This window comes from Myotis brandtii, unplaced genomic scaffold (genome assembly GCF_000412655.1).
Source record: "Myotis brandtii unplaced genomic scaffold, ASM41265v1 scaffold668, whole genome shotgun sequence".
NCBI lineage: Eukaryota > Metazoa > Chordata > Mammalia > Chiroptera > Vespertilionidae > Myotis > Myotis brandtii.
Window position 1 is genome coordinate 1,878,560 of NW_005370597.1, and position 27,129 is coordinate 1,905,688.

Here is a 27,129-nt window from a genome sequence, read left to right on the forward strand (position 1 = left end):
CCCCAGTTGATTGGGGTGTATAGGGGAGGCAACTGATTGATATTTCTCTCTCTCTCAAATTTGTAAACATCCTCAGGTGAGGGTGGGTTTTTTGTTTGTTTTAAGTATTAAAAGTGGACAGAATTTAGGGCAAAAAATATTGCCACCTTTATTCCTATAATACATATTAGTATCTCAAGAGAAATATTACTGTAATGGAAACAGTTCTAATTGGTCCTACTCAGCATCATTTTCCTATAGTCATTGTACTTTTCCTTATACAGAGAATGTATTCTGCTGAATTCTTTATTCATCATTGAAGATCCAACAGAAAGGCTTCTCTGTGAGGTATACCCCAGGCATGCAGGCAGTAGGGTTCCATTTTATAACTGTTTCTTAGTATTTGGACATGATTGATTATTCCCCCCTCTAGGCTTAGCTCTCCTGGTCAAAGTCTGTCTTAGTTGTTATATTCCCTTCATATTACTAAATGCCTGATGTATAGTAGGCATTCAGTTTTGCCAACAACATTCAGGAAATGCCAACAGCAAGTGGTGTGGTGGGGACAAAATAGTGGGATTTTGGAGCACCATGCCTACTGAGTCTTGTTCTAACAGTGTGGCCTTAGGCAACTCACTTAGCTGGTTTTCTTTAGCCTCAGCTTCCTTGTCTACAGAATGGAGATAATGTCACATACCCTGCAAGCCTGTAGAGGATGAGTAGAAAGAACATATGGACTACATAAAGGTAGTTTTTGTTTTGAAATCCTCACCCAAGGATATGTTTTTATTGATTTTGAGAGAGAGAGAGAGAGAGAGAGAGAGAGAGAGAGAGAGAGAGAAAGAAACATCCATGTGAGAAACATTGATCAGTTGCCTCCTGTATGTGCCCTGACCGGGAATTGAATCTCAACCTTTTTGGTGTAAGGGAAGACACTCAACCAACTGAGCCACGTGGCCAGGGCAAAGGGTAGTTTTTAATATTAATTATCTCTGTGGCTTAACTGCCCAGTAATGTTGATCCATGGAATTGGTAGAATCTTGAAATCTTAGGTGTCAGTGTTGTCTGTTTAGCATTTCACTTCATTGCTATCCCAAACAAAAAAAAGAAAACACCATGGTGTTGTAAAAGTAATGTCTTATAATATTTCTAAGCGGGAAACAGGACTGAATTCCAAATTTTTTCAACAGACTTAAAAATATTGTCTCCTGAATGTGTTTCTAATACATGTGATATTTTTGTTGGTTTAGAAGTGAAAAAAATTCTCTTTAACATCTTGTAATAGAAGTATCTGCTGCTGTCCTTTGAGCACTTCCCCCTACCACTTGTAGAGCATCATGCCAGCATAAATGATAGTATTCCTTTGCCAACTTCTTAAGGGCTTATGTCAGATGGCATTTTTGAAAAATCAGAGTTGTTTTACAGAAGTGACAATGATACCTGTTTAGAAGTAGATTCCTTAAAATAATAGTATACTAATGGGAATCATAGATTTCCTTTAGATTAAATGTCTCCTTATTTATCATCTATATTAGTTTCATAGGGTTACTCTAAATTACCAAATAACTAAATGGCTTAAGACAACAGAGTTTATTCTCTCACAGTATTGGAGCTCAGAAGTCCAAAATCAGCAGGGTTACACTCCCTCTGGGTTACACTTCTTCTGGTGGCTGGCTGTTAAGCATTCCTTGGCTTCCTTAATTTGTAGCAACATCCCTTCAGTCTCTGCCTTCATCTTCATCACCGTACCCTCTGTGTGTGTCTTCTCCACTTTTGTCTCTTATAAGGACACTAATATTAAATTTAAGGCTTACACATGTAATCCAGGATGATCTTATCAAGATCCTTAATTTAAAAAAAAAATACAAATTTTTATTGATTTCAGAGAGGAAGGGAAAGGGGGAGAGAGATAGAAACATCAATGATGAGAGAGATTCATTGATCAGCTGCCTCCTGCACGCCCCCTACTGGGGATTGAGCCCACAACCTGGGCATATGCCCTTGACCAGAATCAAACCTGGGACCCTTCAGTCCACAGGCTGACGCTCTGTCCACTGAGCTTAACTGGCTAGGGCAAGATCCTTAATTTAAGGCCCTGATCGGGTAGCTCAGTTGGTTAGAGTGTTGTCCTGATACCTCAAGGTTGCAGGTTTGATCCCTGGTCAGGGCACATACAAGAAGCAACCAGTCGCCCTAGCTGGTTTGGCTCAGTGGATAGAGCGTCAGCCTGTGGACTGAAGGGTCCCAGGTTTGATTCTGGTCAAGGGCATATGCCCAGGTTGTGGGCTCAATCCCCAGTAGGGGGCGTGCAGGAGGCAGCTGATCAATGAATCTCTCTCATCATTGATGTTTCTATCTCTCTCCCCCTTTCCCTTCCTCTCTGAAATCAATAAAGATATATTTTTTAAAAAGAAGCAACCAATCAATGCATAAATAAGTGGAATAACAAAATCGATGTTTCTCTCTCCCTTTCTCTTTAAAAACCAGTAAGTAAATTTTTTAAAAATCCTTAATTTAATTATATCTACAAAAGACCCATTTTTTCCAAATAAGGTAACCTTCACATTTCCCAGGAATTAAGATGTGCCACATATCTTTTTGGGGACCATTCAATCCAGTATATTCTCTAACCACAACCCGGACATGTACCCTGACTGGGAATCAAACCGTGACCTCCTGGTTCATAGTTTGACGCTCAACCACAGCCATACTGGTTGGGCTAATTTTCTAAAATTTTGAAACAGTTTCAAACCTACAAAAGTTACAAATACAATACTTAGAATATTTTTTCTTTAACCATTTTAGAGTAAATTGTCAACATGATGCCTCATCTAGCCCAAATACTTTAATGCGTATTTCTTACAAACAGTGACATTATGCTACACAATCACAATACAGTCATCAAAATTAGGAAATTTCCATTGAGATCTCACTACCATCTCATTCCCAGACCCCCTTCAAGTTTTGCCAGTTGTGCCAATAATGTCCTATATGTATAGGAAAGGATCCAGTCTAGAGTTACCTTGCATTTAGTTATCTGTCTTTAGTGTCTTTCATTCCCTTAGTTTTTCCTTGGCTTCGTGACCTTGATACTTTTAGAAATGATAGTCCAGTAATGTCGACCCATGGAATTGGTGGAATCTTGAAATCTTAGGTATCAATATTGTCTGTTTAGCATTTCACTTCATTGCCACCACCCCAACCAAAAAAGAAAAGAAAAACAAAAACAAATACACAACTCCATGGTATTGTAAAAGCAATGTCTTATAATATTTGTTATTTTGGAGAATGTCCCTCAGCTTGGGTTTGTCTGATATTTTCTGGTGATCAGATTTAAGCCATATATCTTTCGAAGGAATATCACAGTAGCAGTGCTGTATCCCATTCTTTGTATCCTATCAAGTGGTGTATGATCTTGGTTGGATTCTGTCAGGGGGTATGCAGTTTTACTTTGACCCATTACTGGGAATTTTTACTTCCATCTCTTGACTAAGGTGATATCTACCAGCATTCCTTTTCCCTTCATAGTGAATAAGTGATTTATTAGGAGACATGTACTTAGCCTGTTTGTATTTTTTTTTTTTAATCTAATCCTGCATAGGAAAGTACCCAGAATTTAGCTTTTAAAATAATAAGCATTTATTATCACATAATTTCTGAAGATCAGGAATCTGAGAATGTCTTAGGTGGTTCTGGCTCAGAGTTGCCTGGGGCTACAGTTCAATACGATAGGACTCGTCCTATAATTCTTCTTTTCAGTATTGGTATTCTTTTTCTGACAGTGAGAAACCTGTCTTCTATAGTTCTTAATATATTTATTAACTCATTTGATCAGTTCCCCTATATATAATCAACCTCCCATTGCTGTGGCTCACCTGCATAGATACCATTCTTGCTCTCCGCAGATGCCCTTTTTAACTCTGTCCTGACTTGGACATCCTGTACTGGGTCATGCCCATCCCTCTGTGGATGTCCTCACCATTTTTTTTTTTAATCCTCACCTAAGAATATTCTCTTCAGATACCATTCTTGCTCTCCGCAGATGCCCTTTTTAACTCTGTCCTGACTTGGACATCCTGTACTGGGTCATGCCCATCCCTCTGTGGATGTCCTCACCATTTTTTTTTTTTAATCCTCACCTAAGAATATTCTCTTCATTGATTTTTCTTTTCTTTTTTTTTTCTTTTTTTTTAGAGAGAGTGGAGGGGAGGGAGGAGGGAGAGAAACGTTGATGTGAGAGAGACACATCAATTGATTGCCTCCCGTTTGCACCCTGACCTGGGCCTGGCATTGAGCCTGCAACCTAGGTGTACATGCCTTGGGGAATCGAACCCTTGACTCTTCAGTCAGAGGGCTGATGCTCTAACCACTGTGCCAAACCAACCAGTGCTTTTTTTTGTTTGTTTTAATCTTCACTTGAGAACATGCTTAGAGAGAGGAAGGGAGAGTAAGATAAAAACATCATTGTGAAAGAGAAACATCTATCAGTTGCCTTCTGTACATGCCCAGACTGGGAATCGATCCCGCAACCTTTCAGTGCACAGGACAAGCTCAACCAACTGAGCCACTCTGGCCAGACACCATTTTTTAGAAAACTAAGTAAAATACATGATTTATTTGACCTAAATAATTAGATTAAAAACTATTTAAAACAGTAGTGTTAGTCATGTAGAACATAATTTAAAACAGAAGTTCAACCCAGTGATGGTGACCACATAGTACTTTTCCAAGCTAGGGAACATAGCATTTTCTATAGCCCATTCTTGGAGAAAACTAAGACCATAATTTTAGTTTAGTATTATTATTCTGAGACAATTTTTGCTAACTTTAGTAATCAGTAGTCTCCTAAAAATATCTGGAGTCCCAAAATTTATCTTTCATTATAAAATATTTTATGTATAAAAAAGGTTTTAGCCCAGCCAGCATGGCTCAGTAGTTGAGCATCGACCTATGAACCAGAAGGTCATGGTTCGATTCCTGGTTAGGGCACATGCCCAGGTTGCAGGCTCAATCCCCAGTGGGGGGTGTGCAGGAGGCAGTCGATCAATGATTCTCTCTCATCATTGATGTTTCTATCTCTCCCTCTCCCTTCCTCTCTGAAATCAATAAAAATATATTTTAAAAAAAGATTTTGGATACTGATATGGCCAATACCTATGTACTTTCTGCTCCAGCTTAAGATTCAGACCTACCTAATTTAGCTTAAAGTGTTAAAGTTTAGTCAGGAGCGATGGCTTCTCTTGATAATTAATGAGCTTGACATCTTTGCATATTTAGAAATATTTATGTTTTGATAAGGGTGCATTGTTGTAAGTGATGGGGAATTACTTTTAGAACCTCCCCTACTTTACCTATTGCATTAAGACAATAATATATCATCACTTCGTTTAGTAATAGGCCAGATTCCTGTCCATCGAAAGGTTATTTTATTTTATTAAATATATTTCTTTATTGATTTCAGAGAGGAAGGGAGAAGGAGAGAGAGATAGAAACATCAATGATGAGAGAGAATCATTGATTGGCTGCCTCCTGCACATTCCCCACTGGGGATCGAGCCCGCAACCCAGGCATGTGCCCTTGGCCCGGAATCGAACATGGGACCCTTCAGTCCGCAAGCTGATGCTCTATCCACTGAGCCAAGCCGGCTAGGGCCGAAAGGTTATTTTTATATTTAATCATTGTGCTTCACTTTTGTGAATAACAAATAAAAACTTTTAAATTATTGATCTTACCAGGAGTATATTGTATATGTTTGTAGGCTCTTTTTAAAATTGTGAATTGCTATAAGACTGATTAAATTGACTTAAGACCGAAATTTGAATTTCTTTTCAAGAGAGAAATAGTTATGACCTTTATTTCTATCATATAGGACAAACCTCTAATAAATAAAATCTGTTTGACTTCAGTGGCAATCCCAAAACATACTTATGCAGTACCTTTTTATTTTTTCAGTATATGTGTGTTATTTTCATTCTTTATTGAATCTATAACTTGATGTGGAAATTAAATTGTATGAGGTCACATACAAATAAATAGTATTCCATTGATAGAAGGTTAAGAAAATTGTTCAGACTTTGAGGAACAACTTGAAGCTAGCAATGCTTATTGGCATTTGGAAAGGAGCCAGCTATTAGTTTCTTAGGCTGCACCATGAACATAACTTGATCTCTCTAATCTTAGAGCCTGAGATAGGACCACCAGTAGTGGTGGCATTATTTTTTATTTTGTAGTCAGTGTTTTCCTTGTCTTCTAGTTTCCAGTATTGCTGTTCAATCCAAAACCATTCTAGTTCCTGATCCTATATATATGTGAACAGTTTCATTTCTGAAAGCTTATAGGTTTTCTTTGTCCTCGATGTTGTAAAATTTCATGATGTGTGGTGGTGTAGGTCAATTTTCATTTATTTTGGGGGGTATTCAGTTGATCTTTTTTGAGCCATAAATGTATGTTCTGAAGTTTTGAGATCTTTTCTTGAATCATTTCTCCCCTCCCCCCATGGTTTCATTAACTTCATTTTCTCTGTTCTCCCTTTTTTTTTTTAAAAAAAAATATATTTTATTGATTTTTTACAGAGAGGAAGGGAGAGAGATAGAGAGTTAGAAACATCGATGAGAGAGAAACATCGATCAGCTGCCTCCTGCACATCTCCCACTGGGGATGTGCCTGCAACCCTGGTACATGCTCTTGACCGGAATTGAACCTGGGACCCTTCAGTCCGCAGGCCGACGCTCTATCCACTGAGCCAAACCGGTTTCGGCTGTTCTCCCTTTTTTAAAAACTATTTTTGGATGTTGGACTTTGTGGACTGATCCCCACCCCTACCCCCCATTAATTGGGATTCACCTGTTCTGGACATCTCATATAAATTGCATTATACAATATGAGACCTTTTGTGTCTGGCTGCTTTTGTTCAGTGTTTTCAAGATTTAGCCAAGTTGTAGTATGTATTAGTATGTAATGCCTTTTGATAGCTGAATAATAATATTCCATTGTATAAATACAACACATTTTATTCTTCCATTTATGATCTGATGTGCATTTGGGTTGTTTCCACTTTGTAACTATTAAAAAATACTGCTATGAACTTATTTTTCAAAAATTTTGTGAGCATGTGTTTTCATTCCTCTTGGATATATGCCTACAAGTAGAATTGCTGAATTGTGTGGTCATTCTGTTTAACTTTTTGAGAACCAAACTGGCTGTACTATATAACATTCCCACCAACGATTTTTGAGGTTTCCAGTTTCTCTACATCCTCACCAGTGCTTGTTACTTTATTATTTTGGTGATAGCTTTCCTAGTACATCTCAAGTGTTACATCATTGTGATTATGGTTTGCATTTTTCTAATGACTAAATGATGTTGAGCATCTCTTCATATGCTCATTGGCCATATACTAGTATATCCTCTTTGGAGAAATGTGTATCCTTTGCCCATTTTTAAGTTGGGTTGCCTTTTTATTGAGCTGTAAGAATTTCTTCAGTCCGTAGGCCGACGCTCTATCCACTGAGCCAAACCGGTTAGGGCCAGAAGAATTTCTTATATATTCTGGATACTAAAACATGATCAGATATGTAATTTGCAAAGTGTTTTTCTCATTTTGTGGGTTGCCTTTTCACTTGCTTTATGGATATACAAAATTTATCATATTAACAATATTTTTACTTATTGATTTTAGGGAGAGAGACAGACAGACATCAACTTGTTGTTCCACTTATTCATGCATTCACTGGTAGATTCTTGTATGTGCTCTGACCAGGGATCGAACCCAAAACTTTGGTGTTATCAGGACAACTCTAACCAACTGAGCTACCCAGCCAAGGCTACCATACAATTCAGTGGTAATAAGTACATTCATATTGTTCTGCAACCATTATCACCATCCATCTTGGGAACTCTCTTATCTTTCACAACTGAAACTGTATACCCATTAAACAATAACTCCCCATCCTCTCTCCTCTCAGCCCCTTGCAACCACCAATCAACTTTTTCTATTTTGACTAGATTTCTTATAAGTGTAATCATATAGTATTTATCCATTTGTGACTGACTTAGTTCACTCATCCATTTTTTAAGGCTAAATAGTATTCCATTTTTAAAGGCTAAATAGTATTCCATTTTATGTATATACCCCATTTTGCCTATCCATTTATCTACTGTTGGACACTTGGATTGCTTACATTTTTATTTATTTATTTACTAGAGGCCCGATGCACAAAATTCATGCAAGGGGCCCTGCCCTCACAGTCCCCCGGCTTCGTCCAGAAGGACATCCGGCTGTCTGGTCTAATTAGCATATTACACTTTTATTATTATATATATGTTAATCCTCAGTCAAGGATATTTTTTTCCATTGATTTTTAGAGAGAGTGGAAGGGAAGTGACTGGCACTGGGAATCAAACCTACAACCCAGGTATGTGCCCTTGACCAGGAATTGAACCTAAGACCTTTTGGTTCACTGAGCAACACTGGCCAGGGCTGGATTGCTTATACTTTTTAGGTATTCTGAATTATACTGCTATGAACATGGGTGTGCAAATTCTCTTTTAGACCCTTCTCTTGGGGTATATACTTAAAAGTAGAATTGCTAGATCATATGGTAATTCTATTTTTAATTTTTTGAGGAACTGCCAATACTGTTTTCCACAGTAGCTGTACCATTTTACATTTTCATTAAATGTGCACAAGGGTTCCAGTTTTTCTACATCCTCACCCACAGTTATTGTTTTGTTTTTGTTTGTTTGTTTTTATAGTAACTATCTCTACGGGTGTGAAATGGTGGTCTTTTATCTATTTTACGTTAAGTTTCGTAGATGGTGTGAGGTAGGAGAAGTCTCAATTCATCGTTTGTATGGATTAGTTCTCCTAGCACCATTTGTTGAAAAGACTACTCTTTCTTCCACTGAATTGTTTTGGCAGCTGTGTCAAAAACCAATTGGTCATTGATGTATGGTTTTATTTCTGGACTCTTAATTCTTTTTTGTTGATCTATATGTCTGTTCTTACACTAGTACCATACTGTCTTGAATACTGTAATTTATATTAAGTTTTGAAATCAGGAACTGTGTGTCTTCCAACTTTGTTCTTTCCCAAAATTGTTTTGTGTTTGGGTCCCTTGCATTCGCATATGAACTTAAGGATCAGCTTGCCATTTCTGTAAAATAAAACAGCAAAAAAAAAAAAAACAGTTGGAATTTTTATGGACATTGCATGGATTTGGACTAGTCTTCCTATATTTTCATTTCTACTTTCCATCTTTGTCTTTTATCTACTTCCTTTTTATTTTATTTTTCAATTACAGTTTACATTCAATATTATTTTGTATTAGTTTCAGTGAGTAGACAGTCATATACTTTACAAAGTGGCCTCCCTGATATTTTATTTTATTTTTGTTAATCCTTACCCAAAGATATTTTTCCATTTATTTTTAGAGACAGTGGAAGGGAAGGGGTGAGACAGAGAGAAAGAAACATCAATGTGAGAGAGACACATCGATTGGTTGCCTCCCATATGTGCCTCGACTAGAGCTGGGGATCCAGCCTGCAACCAAGGTATGTGCACTTGACTGGAATTGAATCCAGGACCCGTCAGTCCATGGGTTGACGCTCTATCCACTGAGCCAACTGGCTAGAGCTCCCTGATATTTTAAACACCCACCTGGCACTGTACAGTTATAGCAATATTATTGACTATATTCCCTATGCTGTATTTACATCCCATGACTGTTTTATGACTGCCAATCTGTACTTAATCTCTTAACCTTTTTCATCCAGCCCCCCAGCTCCCTCTCCCCTCTGGCAGCCATCAGTCTGATCTCTGTATTTATGAGTCAGTTTCTGTGTTCTTTGTTTGCTTATTTTGCTCTTTAGACTCCACCTGTAAGTGAAATCATGTGATATTTATCCTTCTCTGTCTGATTTATTTCACTTAACATAATACACTGTAGGTCCATCCATGTTGTTACAAATGTAAGATTTCATTCTTTTTTTTAAGGACAAGTAATACTCCATTGTATATGTACCACAGCTTTTTTATCCACTTGTCTATTGATGGGCATTTGGGTTGCTTCTATATCTTGGTTATTGTAAATAATACTGCAAGTCTTTTATCTATTTTCTGAAACACTTTCTCATTCCCAGAATATAAGTTTATTTGTTTTAAGGATTTTATTCTTATTTCATAGGAGCAATAGCTTTTCTTACCTTTAAGGGTATATAAGATAGTTTTTTGTTGTTTGTTTTGACATTTTCTTCTTCCTGTATGGTCTTTGTTTCCTTCTGCTTTTTTCCTCTACATTGTTTTGGTTTTTGAAGGTGTTGAAGATGAATCATATGGCTGATTCTCTAAGAGTAGGGCATAACAAACTGATTAAAAGGTCTGAGCATATGGGGGTAAGGTTTGGCAACTGTGGAATTCAATTTATGGTTTACTGGCCTGGCTATTTCTCCAGATGAACCACAAATGCCAGTAAATTGTATAGCTCTTTATCTTATGTTGGTCAAGTTTTCTTGAGGATCATCTAATCTCCTGCCTGGAAGGTATAGGCTAGGCTTACAGTGTTCTCAGAACCACTGTGAACAAAGTGTGTATGGAAACGTTCACTTAACCTTCCTGTTTTTCATACATCTTCCATGCCCTTGTTAGTGTCTCTTAGTTCTAAGACCTGTTTTATCCTCTCCAGAGAACAAACCCTCCAGCCTGTTGCTTGGGTGGGGAGGGCATTCACTGGAGGAGTCCAGAGTCAGAGAAGTGATCTAGACATCATTTTATTAGTTGTACGTTTTAAAGTTTTAAGATTTTTATCCATAAGCAACATATAGTGTTGTTTTGAATGTTGTCAAAATTTACATAGATGTTAAGGAAATGTGCAGATTCTCCTCAATTTACAATGGAATTTCTTTCCAATAAACCCATTGTGAGTTGAAAATGTCCTCTCAAAAATGCATGCAAGTCACCTAGCCTACTGAACATCATAACTTACTTAGCCTAGTCTGTCTTATACTTGCTTAGAACACTTAAGTTAGCCTATAGTTGGGCAGTTATCTTGAGTTTAATCTCAAGAGTAATTGCCTTCCTCTTTTCACCAGAAGCAGGAGACACAGATGGATGTTTTTAGACATGATGGGATGTGAAAACCCAAAACACAATATTTAGAAAATGATAGCAACATAGTACATTGTAGAATATTGGTTATTTACCCTCATGATCATGTGGCTGACTGGGAGCTGTGGCTCACTGCCACTGCCCAGTGTCATGAGAGTATCATACCACATGTTGCTAGCCCAAGGAAAAGATCAAAATTCAGAGTACGGTTTCTAATGAATGTGTATCACTTTCCCACCATTGTAAAGTCAAAAAATTGTAAGTGGAACCATTATAAGCCAGGGATTGTCTGTATACATTTCATATAGCATGCATTTTCATGGAACACAAATATACCAACAATATATTTTTTAAAAATTCCTCCCTTATGATAGATATTTGTTTCCAAGATTTTGCTGCAAACACTTAAGCTTCAAATATTCCCCATACATGTCTCTTAGTACACATGGGTGTTTCTGTTTATAGTCAGTAAAATTGTTTGGTTCTAGAGTGTGAGCCTTTTCATTTTTTTGTAAGATACTGCCAAAATGTTTTCCAAAGTTTTTAAACAACCAACTACAGGATATGAGAATTTGTAATTAACTTTTTTCCTTTGTATTTTCCTTATTACAAACATAACACACTATAGGAAAATACATAAAATAGATGTCCAATAAACTGCAATAAAATTTTCAAGCACAATCGAACATTGAGTGTTCCATAACAGATTTCTATGTGCCCCATAATCCCTTATTTTGTGTTAATTCTTGATTATCTCTTCTACCCTCACTGGATTATTTTGAAGCCAACCAAATGTCATATGGTTTTATCTGTAAATAATTCAGAATGTATTACTAAGAGAGATAAGCCAGTGGTTCTCAACTGGGGACAAGTTTGCCCACCAGGTGACATTTGGCATTGTTTGTAGACATTTTTGGTTTCCACAGCTGGAAGGCTACTGGCATTTAGAAGATAGTGGCTAGGATGCTGCTAAACATCCTACAATGTATAGGAGAGCTCCCAAAAACCAGAATTATCTGGCCCCAAATGTCTGTAGTACCAGATTGAGAAACCCAGAGATAAGGACTCTAAAAAATTATACACACAATGCAATGATTATATCTATAATATGAACAATAATTTCCTGATACTAAATGTCCAATCAGTTAAAAAATTTTTCTTTCAAATTTGATTTTTTAATATTTGATTGGTTTGAATCAATATATAAACAAAGTCAACTAATTGGTTGATATCTTTTAAGTCTTTGCTAATATATAGCTTTCCTTCTTTTTTCATATGCTTTTTTCAATCTTTTAATCCTCATTTGAGGACATTCTGAGAGAGAGAGAGAGAGAGAGAGAGAGAGAGAAACACATTGATGTGAGAGAGAAATATTGATCCGTTGCCTTCTGTAATTGGGGACCAAACCCACAATCCAGGTATGTGCCCTGACTGAGAATCAAACTGATAACCTTTTGGTGGTGCACATGACAACGCTCAACCAACTGAGCCAGTGGATCTGGATCACTTTTTTTTTTTTTTTTTTTTTTTAAGAGAAGCATCAATATGATAGCAAAACATCCATTAGCTGCCCACTGCACTCCCCCTACTGGGGATAGAGCCTGCAACTTGGGCTTGTTCCTGGACTGGGAATCCCCAAGCCAGCAACCTTTCAGTGCATGGAGGATTCGACCATGAAAAAACAACTGAGCCAGGGCTTTTCATACACTGTTTTTATTGTTGAATAAAACAGGTCCCTTATCCTGTATACTGTCCCACATTTTGCAGATACTGCTGATTGTATCATTGTCTACTTAAACAGTCTTTCAAACAATCAACTTCTGAGCCTTTGTAAATTAAATTTGGTTCCTTCTTGAGTTTTTCCCATTAATTAGGATTCACCTTCTTGTGACTGCTAAGTCACTGTCACTTACTAGTCTCCTTTGTAGCTTCCAAAAGTGTTGCTGCTGTTATCTCGCTCATTCTTTGTACTTGTGGGTTAAGCCTTAAAATTTTTTTTTCTGTTTCCTCTTATTATAGTAGGATTTGGGGAAAGAGTAAAAGTAATGTTTGTCACTTTGCCTGGAAGTCTGAGGTACTTTCAATGGTTCTTCCTGTATGTACTGTTGTACCAAAATTTATATTTCTAGGAATTCTAACTCTAAAGGAATTGTACTTCAAAAGTCATAAAAATAGCCCTAGCCGGCTTGGCTCAGTGGGAAGGGTCCCAGATTTGATTCTGGCCAAGGGCACATGCCTGTGTTGCGGGCTCCATTCCCAGTAGGGGGCTTGCAGGAAGCAGCCGATCAATGATTCTCTCTCATCATTGATGTTTCTATCTCTCTCTCCTTCTCCCTACCTCCCTGAAATCAATAAAGAAATATATTTTAAAAAGGAGTCATAAAAATATAGAGCCCCTATGGCTATAATTATCCTTATGTGTAGCTGGTAAAAGTATTGGACATTTACATATTTTATTTTATTTATTTTAAAGGCTCATAAAGTGGGAATCTCCTATTTTTAAAAAAACATTTTTTCTTTAATTTCAAAGAGGAAGGGAGAGAGAAAAAGAGAGAGAGAAAGAAAGAGAGAGAGAAAGAGAAACATCAATGATGAGAGAGAATCCTCGATTGGCTGCCTCCTACATGCCTCCTACTGGGGATCGACCAGGGCATGTGTTCTGATCTGGAATCAAACTGTGACCTCCTGGTACATAGGTTGATGCTCAACCACTGAGCCACACCAGCTGGGCAGTTACAACTTTTAATAGTTATTTTAATCCAAATTTACAGTTAGGAACTGGACATTTATTTTTCAAATAGGAAATAAATACACTTGTTATCGAATTTAGAAGGTATAAAAGGACTATACAGTTCCTATTCTTACCCCTCCAAAGCAGGCTTCCTTCTTGCAGGCAAATACTGTTAATAGTTTCTTGCATATTCTTCAGAAATATTTTATGCATATGCAAAGATGGATGGATATATGTTTTTAAAAAATAAACAGCTTTGAAATGTATATTACATACAATAAAATTCAACAATTATAAATATCAGTTTGAGTTTTGATAAAATATATATATAATTGTGCAATCTCTACTAAAGTCATGATATAACTTCCCACATTTTCATTTTTCTTTATAGTCAATCTCTCCAACTCCCTCCCTCCCCCCCCCCATGAACTATTATTGATGTTTTCTGTCAATATAAATTTGCCTTTTCTTGAATATCGTATCAATGGAATCATACAGAACATAGTCTTTTCTTTTTCAGACTGTAGTCTTTTTATGTCTGACCACTTTCACTTAGCAGAGTGCTTGTGAGATTAATCCATATCTGTGCCTTGTACCAAGGAAGTGTTGAATGAGTGTGTTAAAAGTATTAGCCTAAGTTTGGGTTAGGTTTTTTAAGTTATATATTAGCTCATGAAATGGACTAATGAATTTTATATTCATCTTAAATAAATTTAGCTCTCATTGTTAAACCTTGATGTCATTCAACATGGAAAAAAGTGACTTAATTTGTAACAAAATATTAAGGGTAAGTCACAAGTAAAATTTTATTTAATGAACATGGTAGGACATCAGCATAGCTTGTTCAGTTCAGTTTTTTTTTTCAATCCTCACCCGGGGATATGCTTATTGATTTTAGGGGGAAGGGAGGAAGAGAAACATCGATGTGAGAGAGAACATGGTTTGGTTGTTTTCCTTACATGACTTGACCAGGAATGGAACCCGTAACCTTTCAGAGTATGGGACATTGCTCCAACCAACTGAGCCACACCAGCCACAGCCAAATTATATTTTAGTAGCAATCTATTGCTATATTAGGAAAAAAAAAAAAAGAATTGTTGTGTTTTAAATCAGGCAAGCATTCTTGGTTGTTCTGACATTTTTTACAAACATTTGGGGATGGGCATTGTATATAGGTTACTTTTTTCTTGAGTTGGGTATGGAATCTTTGTTGTAGAGAGGTACAAAATCCAAAAATTGAGATACTTGAGAAAGTAATTATTGTTAAATCTTTACCTCAATCTCAGCATTTTAAAAAGACAAATTTTATTTCTATACTTTTATGCTTTGTACTCAAGCTTACAGATAGGATAAAACAGAATAATTTAATGTACCAAAATGACTTGGTTGAATAAGTTAACAGAAAGGGCTAACATAACTATGGTACTACAAATGGAAAAGTATATAATACAGTGGGGCCTTGACTTACGAGTTTAATTCGTTCCGTGACGGAGCTCGTAACTCAAATTACTCATATGTCAAATCAAAAAGTGAACGAGTGAGACACGTGATGCTGGGCTGATGTTGTGGCGTTCACTGTGACGTTCGCTGAGCCAACTAGCAGTGGAGTATCTGAAGCTGGCTCGTAACCTGAATTTTAGCTCGCAACTCAAAGCAAAAAATCGGCCGAGAGACAGCTTGTATCTCGAAAAACTCGTTAGTCGGGACACTCGTAAGTCAAGGCCCCACTGTACTTGGAATATTAAAGTCATACCTTTGTTAACTAATTAAGATTCTAAATAGTTTTTATTGTACTTAAAAATATTGAATTTTACTGTTATATTGTAAAAATAAAATCTAAACTAGTCCTTCCCCAGAGCTTGATTTTACCTCAAATACCAAGCCAAAGGGAAAGGGAATACAGTATGATTTTCTGCGTTGAATTTTTTTAGGCATCTCCACACAGTAAAAAAAATCTCAAGTTTGTGGGCTCTTATGTTAAAACTAGAGGCTCGGTGCACAAGATTTGTGCATTTGGGTGGGTGGGGTTCCTTCAGCCCGGGCTGCACCCTCTTGCAGTCCGGAAGCCCGTGGGGGATGTCCGACTGATGGCTTAGGCCTGCTCCCCAAAGCGGGCCTAACTTGGCAGTTGGACATCCTTAGCCCTGCCGTGGAGGCGGGAGAGGCTTCTGCCACTGCTGCTGCGCTCACCAGCCGTGAGCCCGACTCAGGGCTTCTGGCTGAGCAGCGCTCCCCCTGTGGGAGCACACTGATCACCAGGGGGCAGCTCCTGCGTTGAGCGTCTGCCCCCTGGTGGTCAGTGCATGTCATTGCCACCAGTCGTTCTGCTATTTGGTCGATATGCATATTAGCCTTTTATTATATAGGCCTAGAGGCCTGGTGTACGAATTCGTGCACATTGAAAGGATATTAATTAGAAGAAATATTTTAATATCACTATTCGCCTTTTTTCTATAATAGAAGTGTCAACCAAATTCACGATCGACAATGACAGATGAAAACACGTGTGAGATTGGCACCAGTGAGAGCTTTATATCTATATATATAAAAGCCAAAGTGACCGGACGACCAGTCGACCGGTTGCTATGATGCACACTGACCACCAGGGGGCAGACGCTCAATGCAGGGGCTGCACCCTGGTGGTCAGTGTGCTCCCATAGCCAACCTTCTGCGGTCCCCCCGGCCGGCTGGCCTTGATCACTCCGATAGGGACTAGGTGGTCCCAATGGGTCCTGATTGCTGGCCAGGCCGAGGGACCCCACCTGTGCACGAATTTGTGCACCAGGCCTCTAGTATATAGATAAACTTGTTTAATTAGACCTGCTCTCTGATTTAGCTAAACTTTTTCCAGCCCAGTGAAGCACCCCAACTTCTCTTTCAGGTAGTTGTCAGCAACACAGCAGTAAATATCAACATGAAGCAGATTATTATTGCAGATCACACAGGGAGAACAAAGGGTGAAATATATAACTAGCAGTGTTTGACTATATTCTGCGCAGTGAGAAAACCTGAAGTCATTTTCAAGTTCCACCATTTCTTTTCAGTCGGGTCAAGTTTTTAAAATTTCTAAATCTCCGTTTTCTGGCTAATGAAAAGAAAATAGGATTCTATCGAGTCTCCTATCTACCTACTCCAGGACTTCTGTGAGGATCAAATGAGATGAGGCACGTGAAAACACTTCACAGACATTTGGTTAAAGTGTAAAATGTTTGCACTTGGCTATAAAGCAAGTCGTATACCTGGGCTGAAGAATATCCAAGGAGGCTAGTCGCTAGGGAGAGGAAGCCGGGTGTTGCTACGTGACGTCATTACCCGTTGCCCATAGCCACCATTTCTGCGCTGGGCTGGGCTGGGCTGTGGGCTGCATTTTGCACCATGGGGTCTTGGCAGCGTTGGCTGCGATTTGGTGGGCTGTTGCTCAGGGGTGGTGGTGGGGCCTGTATCCCACTTGGGGAAGCTGAGTGTTGCTTTGTCAGCACGGCAGGTCTGTGGTGCCATTTCTTTGTAAATGGCCAGTGCATGTCACGGCAGCTCCTGCATTGAGCGTCTGCCCCACTGGTGGTCAGTGTGCATCATAACGACTGGTCAGACGGTCGGAGGGACACTTAGCAAATTAGCCTATTATATATATATAGATAGCCAAGAAGCTAGCATCTGGTTGTAGAACATTACAACAGATAGACGTCTCTGATTATAAAACTTTATGACAGGTCTTATTCAGCCAGCGTTTTTAATGTATCCTTTTTTAAGTTTTGTTCTACGACCTTTGTAACCCTGGTAGTAGATATCATCTGAAAACATCAATATCTTGTTAGATGGTCTCATATAATTTGGAATATTTATGATTTCAAGAGCTTTAAATGTAACCTTATAGTTTTGTGACTCTAGTCACATAATCATGTTTACCTTATATTTACATACTGAACTGTAAGCAAAAATGATCCATTATTTAAAACATACATGTGTACTTAAGAATCTAAAATACTTTAACCTATCCACCCCACTCTGACTCTGAAGGAGTGCTTCCAAAAGAGCTGTACTGGTGGGACAGAGAATATTGTAATAGTGAAAAATTGTATTAATGGGTAACAGATTTATGTTGAATACATTTCTTCTTTCTCCTTTCTTAAGGAATTGAATGACCTGGCACGGGACCCCCCAGCACAGTGTTCAGCAGGTCCTGTTGGAGATGATAGTAAGTATTTAGAAGGAATAACAGAGTAAAAGAGTACAATAACTTGCCTCTGGGAACTTGAGAACTGATGAATTACCTCTCCTAAGGTTATTTTGGGTGAAGGATAATTTTGCTTTAGGAAAGAGGTAGTGTTTACCCTTACTTGTCTATGAAAGATGCAGTTCTATGTATATCCCATCATCTTCTGTATTGTTCATTACATTTTGAACCTCTTTTGCCAGACAGTGTCTGTGTAATTTATTCTGACCCCTTCCTATCTTTCACCCCATCTGTGTATTTTTTTTTTTTAATCCTCACTTGAGAACATGCATAAAGAGGAAGGGAGAGAGAGAGAGAAACATTGATCAGTTGCCTTCTGTTTGTGTCCCAACTGTGCCCTAACTGGCAGTCTAAACTAGCAACCCAGGTATGTGCCCTGACCAGGAATCAGACTGGCAACCCTTCTGTGCATAGGATGATGCTCAACCAACTGAATCACTCCATCTGGGTATTTTGGGGTATAATATTAGTACAACTAGGTATTGCTCTTTAAGATAATACTAAGGATGATTGTGTGTATATGCATGTGTCTGTCTTTCTACTGGATCATACTTGTAAAGGTGGGTACAATTTGCTTATTTTGTTATATTTTTTTAATCCTCACCCGACGACTTTTTTCTCACTGATTTTTAGAGAGAGAAGGGAAGAGGAAGGGAGGAAAGCAGGGGGGGCGGCGGTGGGAGAGAGAGACACAGACAGACAGACAGACACATTGGTGGTTGCCTCCTGTATGCGCCCAGTGATCAAGCCCACAACTGAAGTACGTGCCCTTTACCGGGAATCAAACCCTCGACCCTATGATCCACGGGCTGACGCTCTAATCATTAAGCATACTGGCCAGAGCCAGTTTGCTTATTTTTAATGTCCAATGTACCTGCTTAATCCTGTCTAAAATAATTTATTAAATCTTACCACATATGTTGGATAATAATTTTTCTTTCATTCCACTTTGTCTCAACATAGCTCCCCCCCCCATACCATCATCTAGCCTTTTTTAAAGTGAAGATAAGTGAATAAGACTGATTATTTTTTTACACAAGACTCACAAAAAAATGAAACATTTAGCAAATAGAAAAAATGAGCATACTTGGAAACATTTGTGTAAGAGAAGTAGATTGTGCTTAAGACAAGTAAACGTGAAGTTATATATTATCTTGTGTTTAAAACCTATTTTTTCCTGATATTTCTTAAGAATGGTGTTTGTAGCTCTTGCTGGTGTGACTCAGTTGGTTGAGCCGTCCTCTGATATACCATGAAGTCACTGGTTCGGTTTGATGTCAGGGCACATGCCCAGGTTGCAGGCTCGATCCCCAGTAAGGGGTGTTCAGGAGACAGCCAATAGATGTTTTTCTCTCCCTCTCCTTTCCTCTCTCTAAAAATCAATAAAAACATACAAAAAAATGTTGTTTTTAGTTTGCTAAATCCATAAGAATCAAAGCAAGGCCCTATTATAAGGATTGCTTTACAGATAAACAGATAGATGTTATCCTATATAATAAAAGCCTAATATGCTAAGTGTCCGGTCATCTGGTTGTCTGTTCAACCAAAGTGTAATATGCTAATGATATGCTGCTCAACTGCTTGCTATGACATGCACTGACCACCAGGGGGCAGACACTCTGACTGGTAGGTTAGCTTGTTGCTGGGGTCCAGCTGATCAGGACTGAGTGAGATGAGCCAGAGACACCTGGAGCCCTCCCGCGGTCCCTCCCCGGCTGGCCAACCTCCCACATCCCTCCCTGACCCCGATCGTGCACCAGTGGGGTCCCTCACCCTGGCCTGCGCCCTATCACAATCCAGGACCCCTTGGGGGATGTCGGAGAGCCGGTTTCAGCCTGATCCTGCAGGCCAGGCCAAGGGACCCCACTGGTGCACGAATTCATGCACCAGGCCTCTAGTAAAGTATAAGACCAAGTGCATGTGATGAAAAATCCCATTTACATTATTATATTTAGACCTGTCCAGTATGAATAACTATGGTACTTGATACTAAACAGGATAGGCCAAATACTTAAACAAATGTTATCTCATTTAAGCTTCACAATAATAGTTTGGGTGAGTGGAGTTAGAAGTTGTAAATTACTTTAGAAAAAAATCTAGTGAGAGGCTCATAGAGGTTCCCAGAGTAGTCTCATATTTAGGTTTTCTGATTCTAGTTGTCATTCCACAGTATTATATAGTGTACCTGCATTTGTATGCTCTTTCGAAAGTGGTTTTACTTAAGACAAATTCCTCAAAGTTGAGAGTAGCTAATCTTTACTTGAAAGTGTTTGAAGTCTGGGGATTAAATTTCATTTTTTAAGTTCTCTTCGGTGTGCTTAAGTAATTTTCCTTTGCTTCTAAACTAGTTAATACTATCACATTTCTTTCTCAGATAGAAAACTTGTTACCTGAGAAAGTTAAATAAAACTCCCAAAGTATAAGCAATAAAAGAAAAAAGAGAAATTAGAATCCATCAAAATTTAAAATCTAGGTGCTGCAATTGGTATCTTTAAGAAAGCAAAAAGACACAGTATGGGAGGGAAATTTTGCAGGTCATAATTTCTGATAAGGCATATTTATCCAAAATCTATATATATAAAAAGGCAGTGTCTGTCACGACCAGGATGACCAAAGGACCGACTGGTCACCTTCCCCCAGCCCATAGGGGACTAGCGAGCTGTGGTGGGTGGCAAGCAGCTCGCGCTGGGCCAGCCCCTATCTTACCCCTGCTGGCAGCGCAGCGGACCCCATGCCAGGCGGAGGCCGAAGAGGCGCATCCCACACCCCGCCAGGTTCTCAGACCCCCGCGCCAGCATCGAAGCCTCAGATGCCAGTGCTTTGTTATCCGCACAACTCCGTGGCCCCGGCGCTGCCTGGGCAGTTTTGCGCGCCTCACCTATTCAGCCCGGGGCCAGTTTCTCCATCTATTCTTGCCACCTGCTGCCTGTCCGCCGCTCAGACACCTGAGCCAGGACTCGCTGCAGGGCAGGCCCAGTCGCTCCTTCCCACCCACAAGGGTCTAGCGGCCTCGGCAGCACCTGAGCCCACGACCTGCCTCTGGGAGGGTGGGTCTGGGCTAGGGATCCACAGCCCCTCCTCCACAACATCCCACCCAGCAGTGGGGGAGGGGGCAGCCTCCCTCCTTTCCAGCTCCATCCCAGCACAGAGGCTGGGGCGAGTCTCTACCCCCAATACCCTCCAAAACCTTGGGAAGAAGTGCCCGCCCACCCAGCCAGGACCCGTGCCTCAGGCTCCCTACCCTCGCCAGCTGCACCCTGCCTCGCCAGTGGCTGCCGCTCCCCTCAGCCATCAGCCCACCAGCAGGGGAGGGGTTGAGGAGGGAAGCTGTTGGTGCAACTCTGTCTGGTTCAGCCGGCTCTCCCCGAGTGCCTCCCTGCTCCGCCTCTGCCGAGGGGACCCTGCCCCTTATGCCCCTTTGTCATGGTCGCCGCCATCTTGGGAAGGTCAACGCCCCGCTTACTGCTGAAGCCTCAGGCAGTAGACGCCCTGCGGTCGCCATGACAAAGAGGTCATGGAGTGTCAAGACACTGCCTCTGGTTGAAGCAGGTGCTGTGGGAGCAAAGGAACCAAAAAAAAAAAAATGGTTATGTCCAACAGCCATCTAACTCCACACGGGGTGTACGAATTAGTTGTTGTTAGAACCGAATTTAGTACTGGTGTGCCCCATTTTAAGCAGACGCCCCCAAATAGACTTACCATGTTGATAATTCACTTTACTACAGAAAGAATGCACAAAGATTCTTGAAATAAGCAAAATAGTTTGCACCTCACAGTCCGAAACGTTTAAACATCATTAAAAATAATCTCTATGAGTAAAGGGAGTTGATATTAACAAAATCTAATATACCCAATTCAAAATGTCATTCAGAAATGCATCTACTATGTAAAATCAAAGTATGGGATCTAGTGTTTGGGAAAAGCAACTTTACTCCGCTCTACCTGCTCATCCCCTCAGCCTTATGCTTTGCACAAAAGTCTCAAAGGGATGGAGCAGAAGGAAAAGTAATGCCTCATAGCACTGAAATGTATCAGTTTCTTTAACAAATATTTATAAAAGTTGTATTAACTTTGTGCCTGTATTATAGAAACACAATACAGCTCTGTCCCTATCTTCAAAGGACTTAAAGTCTCTGTGAGTTCCCAGTAAGGTAAACCCGTAAACAGCCAAAGAAGGAGCAGGTTCCAATACAATTCTTATAAAAATTACTGAGTAAAAAACTGTCCTCACTCTCCCTCTAGAACAAGAATTAAAAGGAGCAAATAAATATAATGAATGAATCCAAACTCCTTTGGGGACCCCAACCTTCAGGGACTAACACAGGTTTTGTGAGGCCTAAAGTTTACTGAACCTGAAGAACTAATTTTGGGAGGGGGTGTAATAAGGTACAAAAATGACTTTATTTAGAATAAGAAAATAAATTACAAATAACTGTAGGCTTGGGGAATCTGCCCCTTTTTCTTTTAAATCATTTCAGGCAGGTTATCCAAAATGCTGCTGGTTGCAACTTGCTTGCTCTCTCTCCCAGAACAAATCCAGCCCTCACAGGGGCTCTGAAGCTTCCTTAGCTTTACCATAAAAATAAAAAAAACATTTCAGCAACACTCCTTTCTGGACAAAATTCTTTCTTTTTAAATTTTTTAATTTTATCAAAGTAGTAAATACATAGTTCATAATGTATCTTTTTCCTAATAGGTGTGTAGTGTAGTGGTATATGATTGTTGTTTTTATTCTATTGTTGACACTATTATAGATGTCTCCCATTTCCTCCCCTTTACCCTCCTCTACCCAGCCCCTCCACCTCTGGCCATCACCACACTTTTGTCTATGTCCATCCCCCTCCCCTCTGATCTCTGTCAGTCCCTCCCATCCTATATAATAAAAGGCTAATATGCAAATCGACCAAATGGTGGTGCAACTAGTCGCTATGATGCACACTGATCACCAGGGGGGCAGACGCTCAATGCAGGAGATGCCCCCTGGTGGTCAGTGCACTCCCACAGGGGGAGTGCCGCTCAGCCAGAAGCCCTGAGCTGGGCTCATGGCTGGCAAGCGCCACAGCGGTGGCGGGAGCCTCTCCCGCCTCCGTAGCAGAGCTAAGGATGTCTGACTGCTGGCTTAGGCTCGCTCCCCTGAGGGCTCCTGGACTGCGAGAGGGCACAGGCCAGGCTGAGGGACCCCGGCCATATGCACGTTGGGGGCGACCAGGCAGGCAGGCAGAGGCAGTTAGGGGCGATCAGGCAGGCAGAGGAGCAGTTATAGGGGCATTAAGCAGGCAGACAGGTAGTGGTTAGGAGCCAGTGGTCCTGGATTGTGAGAAGGATGTCCGACTGCCGGTTTCTGGCAGTCTGACATCCCCCAAGGGGTCCCAGATTGGAGAGGGTGCAGGCTGGGCTGAGGGGACCCCCCCTCCCCACCCCTATGCACGAATTTTGTGTACCGGGCCTCTAGTATATTTATAAAAACTAAAACTCAACAATATAACCAATCCAATTTTAAAATGGGTAAAGGATCTGAATAGACATTTCTTCAAAGAAAATACACAAGTGGCCAATAAAGCACATGGAAAGATGCTCAACATCATTAGTCATTAAGGAAATGCAGATTTCACTTTATACCTAATAGGATAGCTAGAATAAAAAAGGCAAATACAGTGGAACCTCATTTCTTGAACATCTCCCATCTCAAACAATTCACTTCTCAACTGACAACCCTTTTATGCTGATACCTGTATGATCAGTCACGCACCTCTTAGGTGACAGACAAAGAGAATGCACGAATATGAATCAGTTTACCACTGTTAAAATTTCAGGATATTGTGCTGTGAATATTTTCATGTTTTTTTGCTTTTGTTGCTGCTTATAATTATTGTTAAATTTTCAATTTTTACGGTTCATTTCCTTTTCGTTAATTTTCATTTACATTTCATGTTCTTTTTGTTTTTAAAGTGTTTATAGGTTAAACAGTAAGTGGAGATGTACTATATATAAGAAAGGTTAAAATAGGGAACCATTGGGGGGTCTGGAATGGCTTAATTCAATTTACATTATTTCTAATGGGGAAAAATGATTCGGTTTTTGAATGGCCTTCCGGAATAAATTAAGTTCAAGAAATTAGGTTCCACTGTAATACCAAGTGTTGATGAGCAGGTGGAGAAATTGGAACCTTCATACATTGCTGATTAGAACACAAAAACGGTACAGCCAATTTGGAAAACAGTCTGGCCGGTCCTCAAAACGTTACACATATGTGACCCAGTGAGTTCACTCCTTAGGTATATATCCAAGAGAAATGAAAACATATTCACACAAAAACTCGTGCGTAAGTGTTCATAGAAGCATTATTTATAATTGCCAAAAAATGTGAACATCCCAAATATCCAACAACTGATGAAGGGATAAACAAAATGTATATACATACAATGGAATATTATTCGGCCACAAAAGGAGTGATCCCCAGCAGAGGGTATGCAGGAGGCAGCGATCAATGTTTCCATCTTTCTCTTTTCCCCCTCTCTAAAAATGAATAAAATCATATTTTTTAAAAAGTTGATTGGCAGAAAATGAGTAGTCTAAGAAGGGAAGCCTCAGCAATACCTGTCCTTCATTTTTTAAAAAATATATTTTATTGATTTTTTACAGAGAGGAAGGGAGAGGGAGAGAGAGTCAGAAACATCGATGAGAGAGAAACATCGATCAGCTGCCTCCTGCACGCCCCTCACTGGGGATGTCCCCACAACCAAGGCACATGCCCCTGACCAGAATCAACCCGGGATCCTCCAGTCCGCAGGTCAACGCTCCATCCACTGGGCCAAACTGGCCAGGGCATGTCCTTCATTTCTCATTCCTAATAAACAGGCTGCTATTTTTAGGTTCAGGCCTCAATGAGGAGCAAAAAAATCATAGTCATAGTTTCACATACAGAGGTAGAGGATTTGGACTGACATTCCATTGGATTTTCATATGACTTCTTAGTTTTCACATTTCCTCCTTGTGACAGCCTAGCTGGTTTGGGTTGTTCACATGTAATCTCAGTGATGACTTATCTTAGTTTGCCAAGATCTTAGTATGAATGTTAAGTGCTGAGTAGCTTGCTTGTAAGTGAAAACTTTGGCTTTTTGGTCTCTATACTGTACTTAGTTACACCACCGTTGAAATGGAACAAGCGTCATTTTTTGCTGTTTGAAGAGAATATTTCATTATTATACAACTTTATAATTTCTTTGGCTTATCCTTAGAGCTTATAATCAAGCTTTAAGCTTTTAGCTAATGTTTTCTTTTTTTATTGTGAAACCAATAATTCTAAGCATCTACACAGAGAGCTTTTAGAAATTGTTTCTCATTTGTAAAAATTATTCTTTCCTAATTTGAGTATTATCTACTTTGGAGTAAATTATATATATTTGTGTTGGGGAAATGATATAACACATCAAAGAATTGAATTTTTTGGCTCTTTTTTACCCTTTGAGGTGAGGAAATATCTGTTTAAAAGTGGAACTTTGAAGCTTGTCAAGAATTCTGTCTCCTTGACATGAATTTTCATGTTTCAGCCCAAATACTTTTTCATTGAGCACCTTACCAGTGTGCTAGACCATGCTAGACCTTTTTCTCACTTCAGGCTCAAAAAATTTGATTTAGAGATTCTTCATCCTGCCTAAGACTCATCATATTGCTTATAAATGAACTGAGATTAAATGAGGAATGTTATGATGTAGGTACAGTGTGGATATTGCTTCATGGTAATTTTGTTGTTGTTCTTTTCCAGTGTTCCATTGGCAAGCTACAATAATGGGGCCAGTAAGTATTCACATTAATTTCAGAATAAATAGTTTATGTAATTGATTCATTTTAATCCCACTTTTCTTGTTATCAACAGAACGACAGTCCCTATCAGGGTGGAGTATTTTTCTTGACAATTCATTTCCCAACAGATTATCCCTTCAAACCACCTAAGGTAATTGGGATATGTTAATTGCTTTTCATGTGTTTCCTATGATACTAATAAACCAGTTTACAAAAGTTTTTTTCTTTTTTCTATAGGTTGCATTTACAACAAGAATTTATCATCCAAATATTAACAGTAATGGCAGCATTTGTCTCGATATTCTGCGGTCACAGTGGTCTCCAGCACTAACTATTTCAAAAGGTAATGGAATGGGTATTCAATATCAAGATAAAGGAACTGTGTTTTAAAAGTCTTTTTAAGGTTATTTTTAAAAATTACTTATATTTATTTTAAGAGAAAGTAGCAATTCCCCTTATTTTTGAATAGATCTTGAGACCAATGGCAAGCATTGGATTTTCAAGTATATATATTTCTTTCTGTTATGACTATTGTGTTCATTTTGCTATTCTAAATGCTATAGGTTGGAAAATAAATTTTTATTTGAGCTTCTTAACAATCTTTGGTATCTAGTTGCCTGTGCATTTGAAAATGGATAGAGAAAGTTAGTTACTAATTTTGTGATGAAAGATCCAGTAGCTCTTTATTTTTTATTTTTTAAAAATATATTTCTTTATTGATTTCAGAGAGGAAGGGAGAAGGAGAGAGATAGAAACATCAATGATGAGAGAGAATCATTGATTGGCTGCCTCCTGCACACCCCACACTGGGGATGGAGCCCACAACCCAGGCATGTGCCCTTGGCCGGAATCGAACCTGGGACCCTTCAGTCCGCAGACCGACGCTCTATCCTCTGAGCCAAGCCGGCCAGGGCCCAGTAGCTCTTTAAATAAGACATAATTAATTGCATGAGTAGATGGATTTTTTTTTTCACATTATAACAGTTTTATTTATTTTTCAGTTACAGTTTACATTCAGTATTATTTTGTATAAGTTTCAGGTGTACAGCACAGTGGTTAGATAATCATATACTTCACAAAGTGGTCCTCCTGATATTTCAAGTACTCACCTGGCACCATACATGGTTATTACAATATTATTGACTATATTCCCCATGCTGTACTTTATATTCCTGGAACTGTTTTGTGACTACAAATTTTTAGTTCTTAAGCCTTTTTTTTTTTTTTTTTTAAATTAAATCTTTATTGTTCTGATTATTACATTTGTTCCTCTTTTTT

General features: G+C 39.2%; 1 protein-coding gene across 6 annotated transcripts in view; it reads left to right on the plus strand.

Moving 5' to 3' along the window:
• Positions 1-696: 696 nt before the first annotated feature.
• Positions 697-27,129, plus strand: part of UBE2D2 (ubiquitin-conjugating enzyme E2D 2) — a 36,815-nt gene continuing 10,382 nt past the window's right edge. Inside the window, exons 1-5 of one of the 6 annotated variants that reach the window (XM_014529063.1) lie at positions 697-726; positions 17,946-18,009; positions 25,814-25,845; positions 25,925-26,002; positions 26,089-26,194. In XM_014529063.1, coding sequence (XP_014384549.1) covers positions 712-726; positions 17,946-18,009; positions 25,814-25,845; positions 25,925-26,002; positions 26,089-26,194 — 295 coding nt within the window. In that variant the 5' untranslated portion in view covers positions 697-711. Of the gene's footprint in view, positions 727-7,797; positions 7,821-9,521; positions 9,532-14,518; positions 14,602-16,739; positions 16,772-16,851; positions 16,858-17,945; positions 18,010-25,813; positions 25,846-25,924; positions 26,003-26,088; positions 26,195-27,129 lie in introns of those variants that run through there. The other 5 variants (XM_014529065.1, XM_014529066.1, XM_014529062.1 and 2 more) reach the window with 5 other exon arrangements.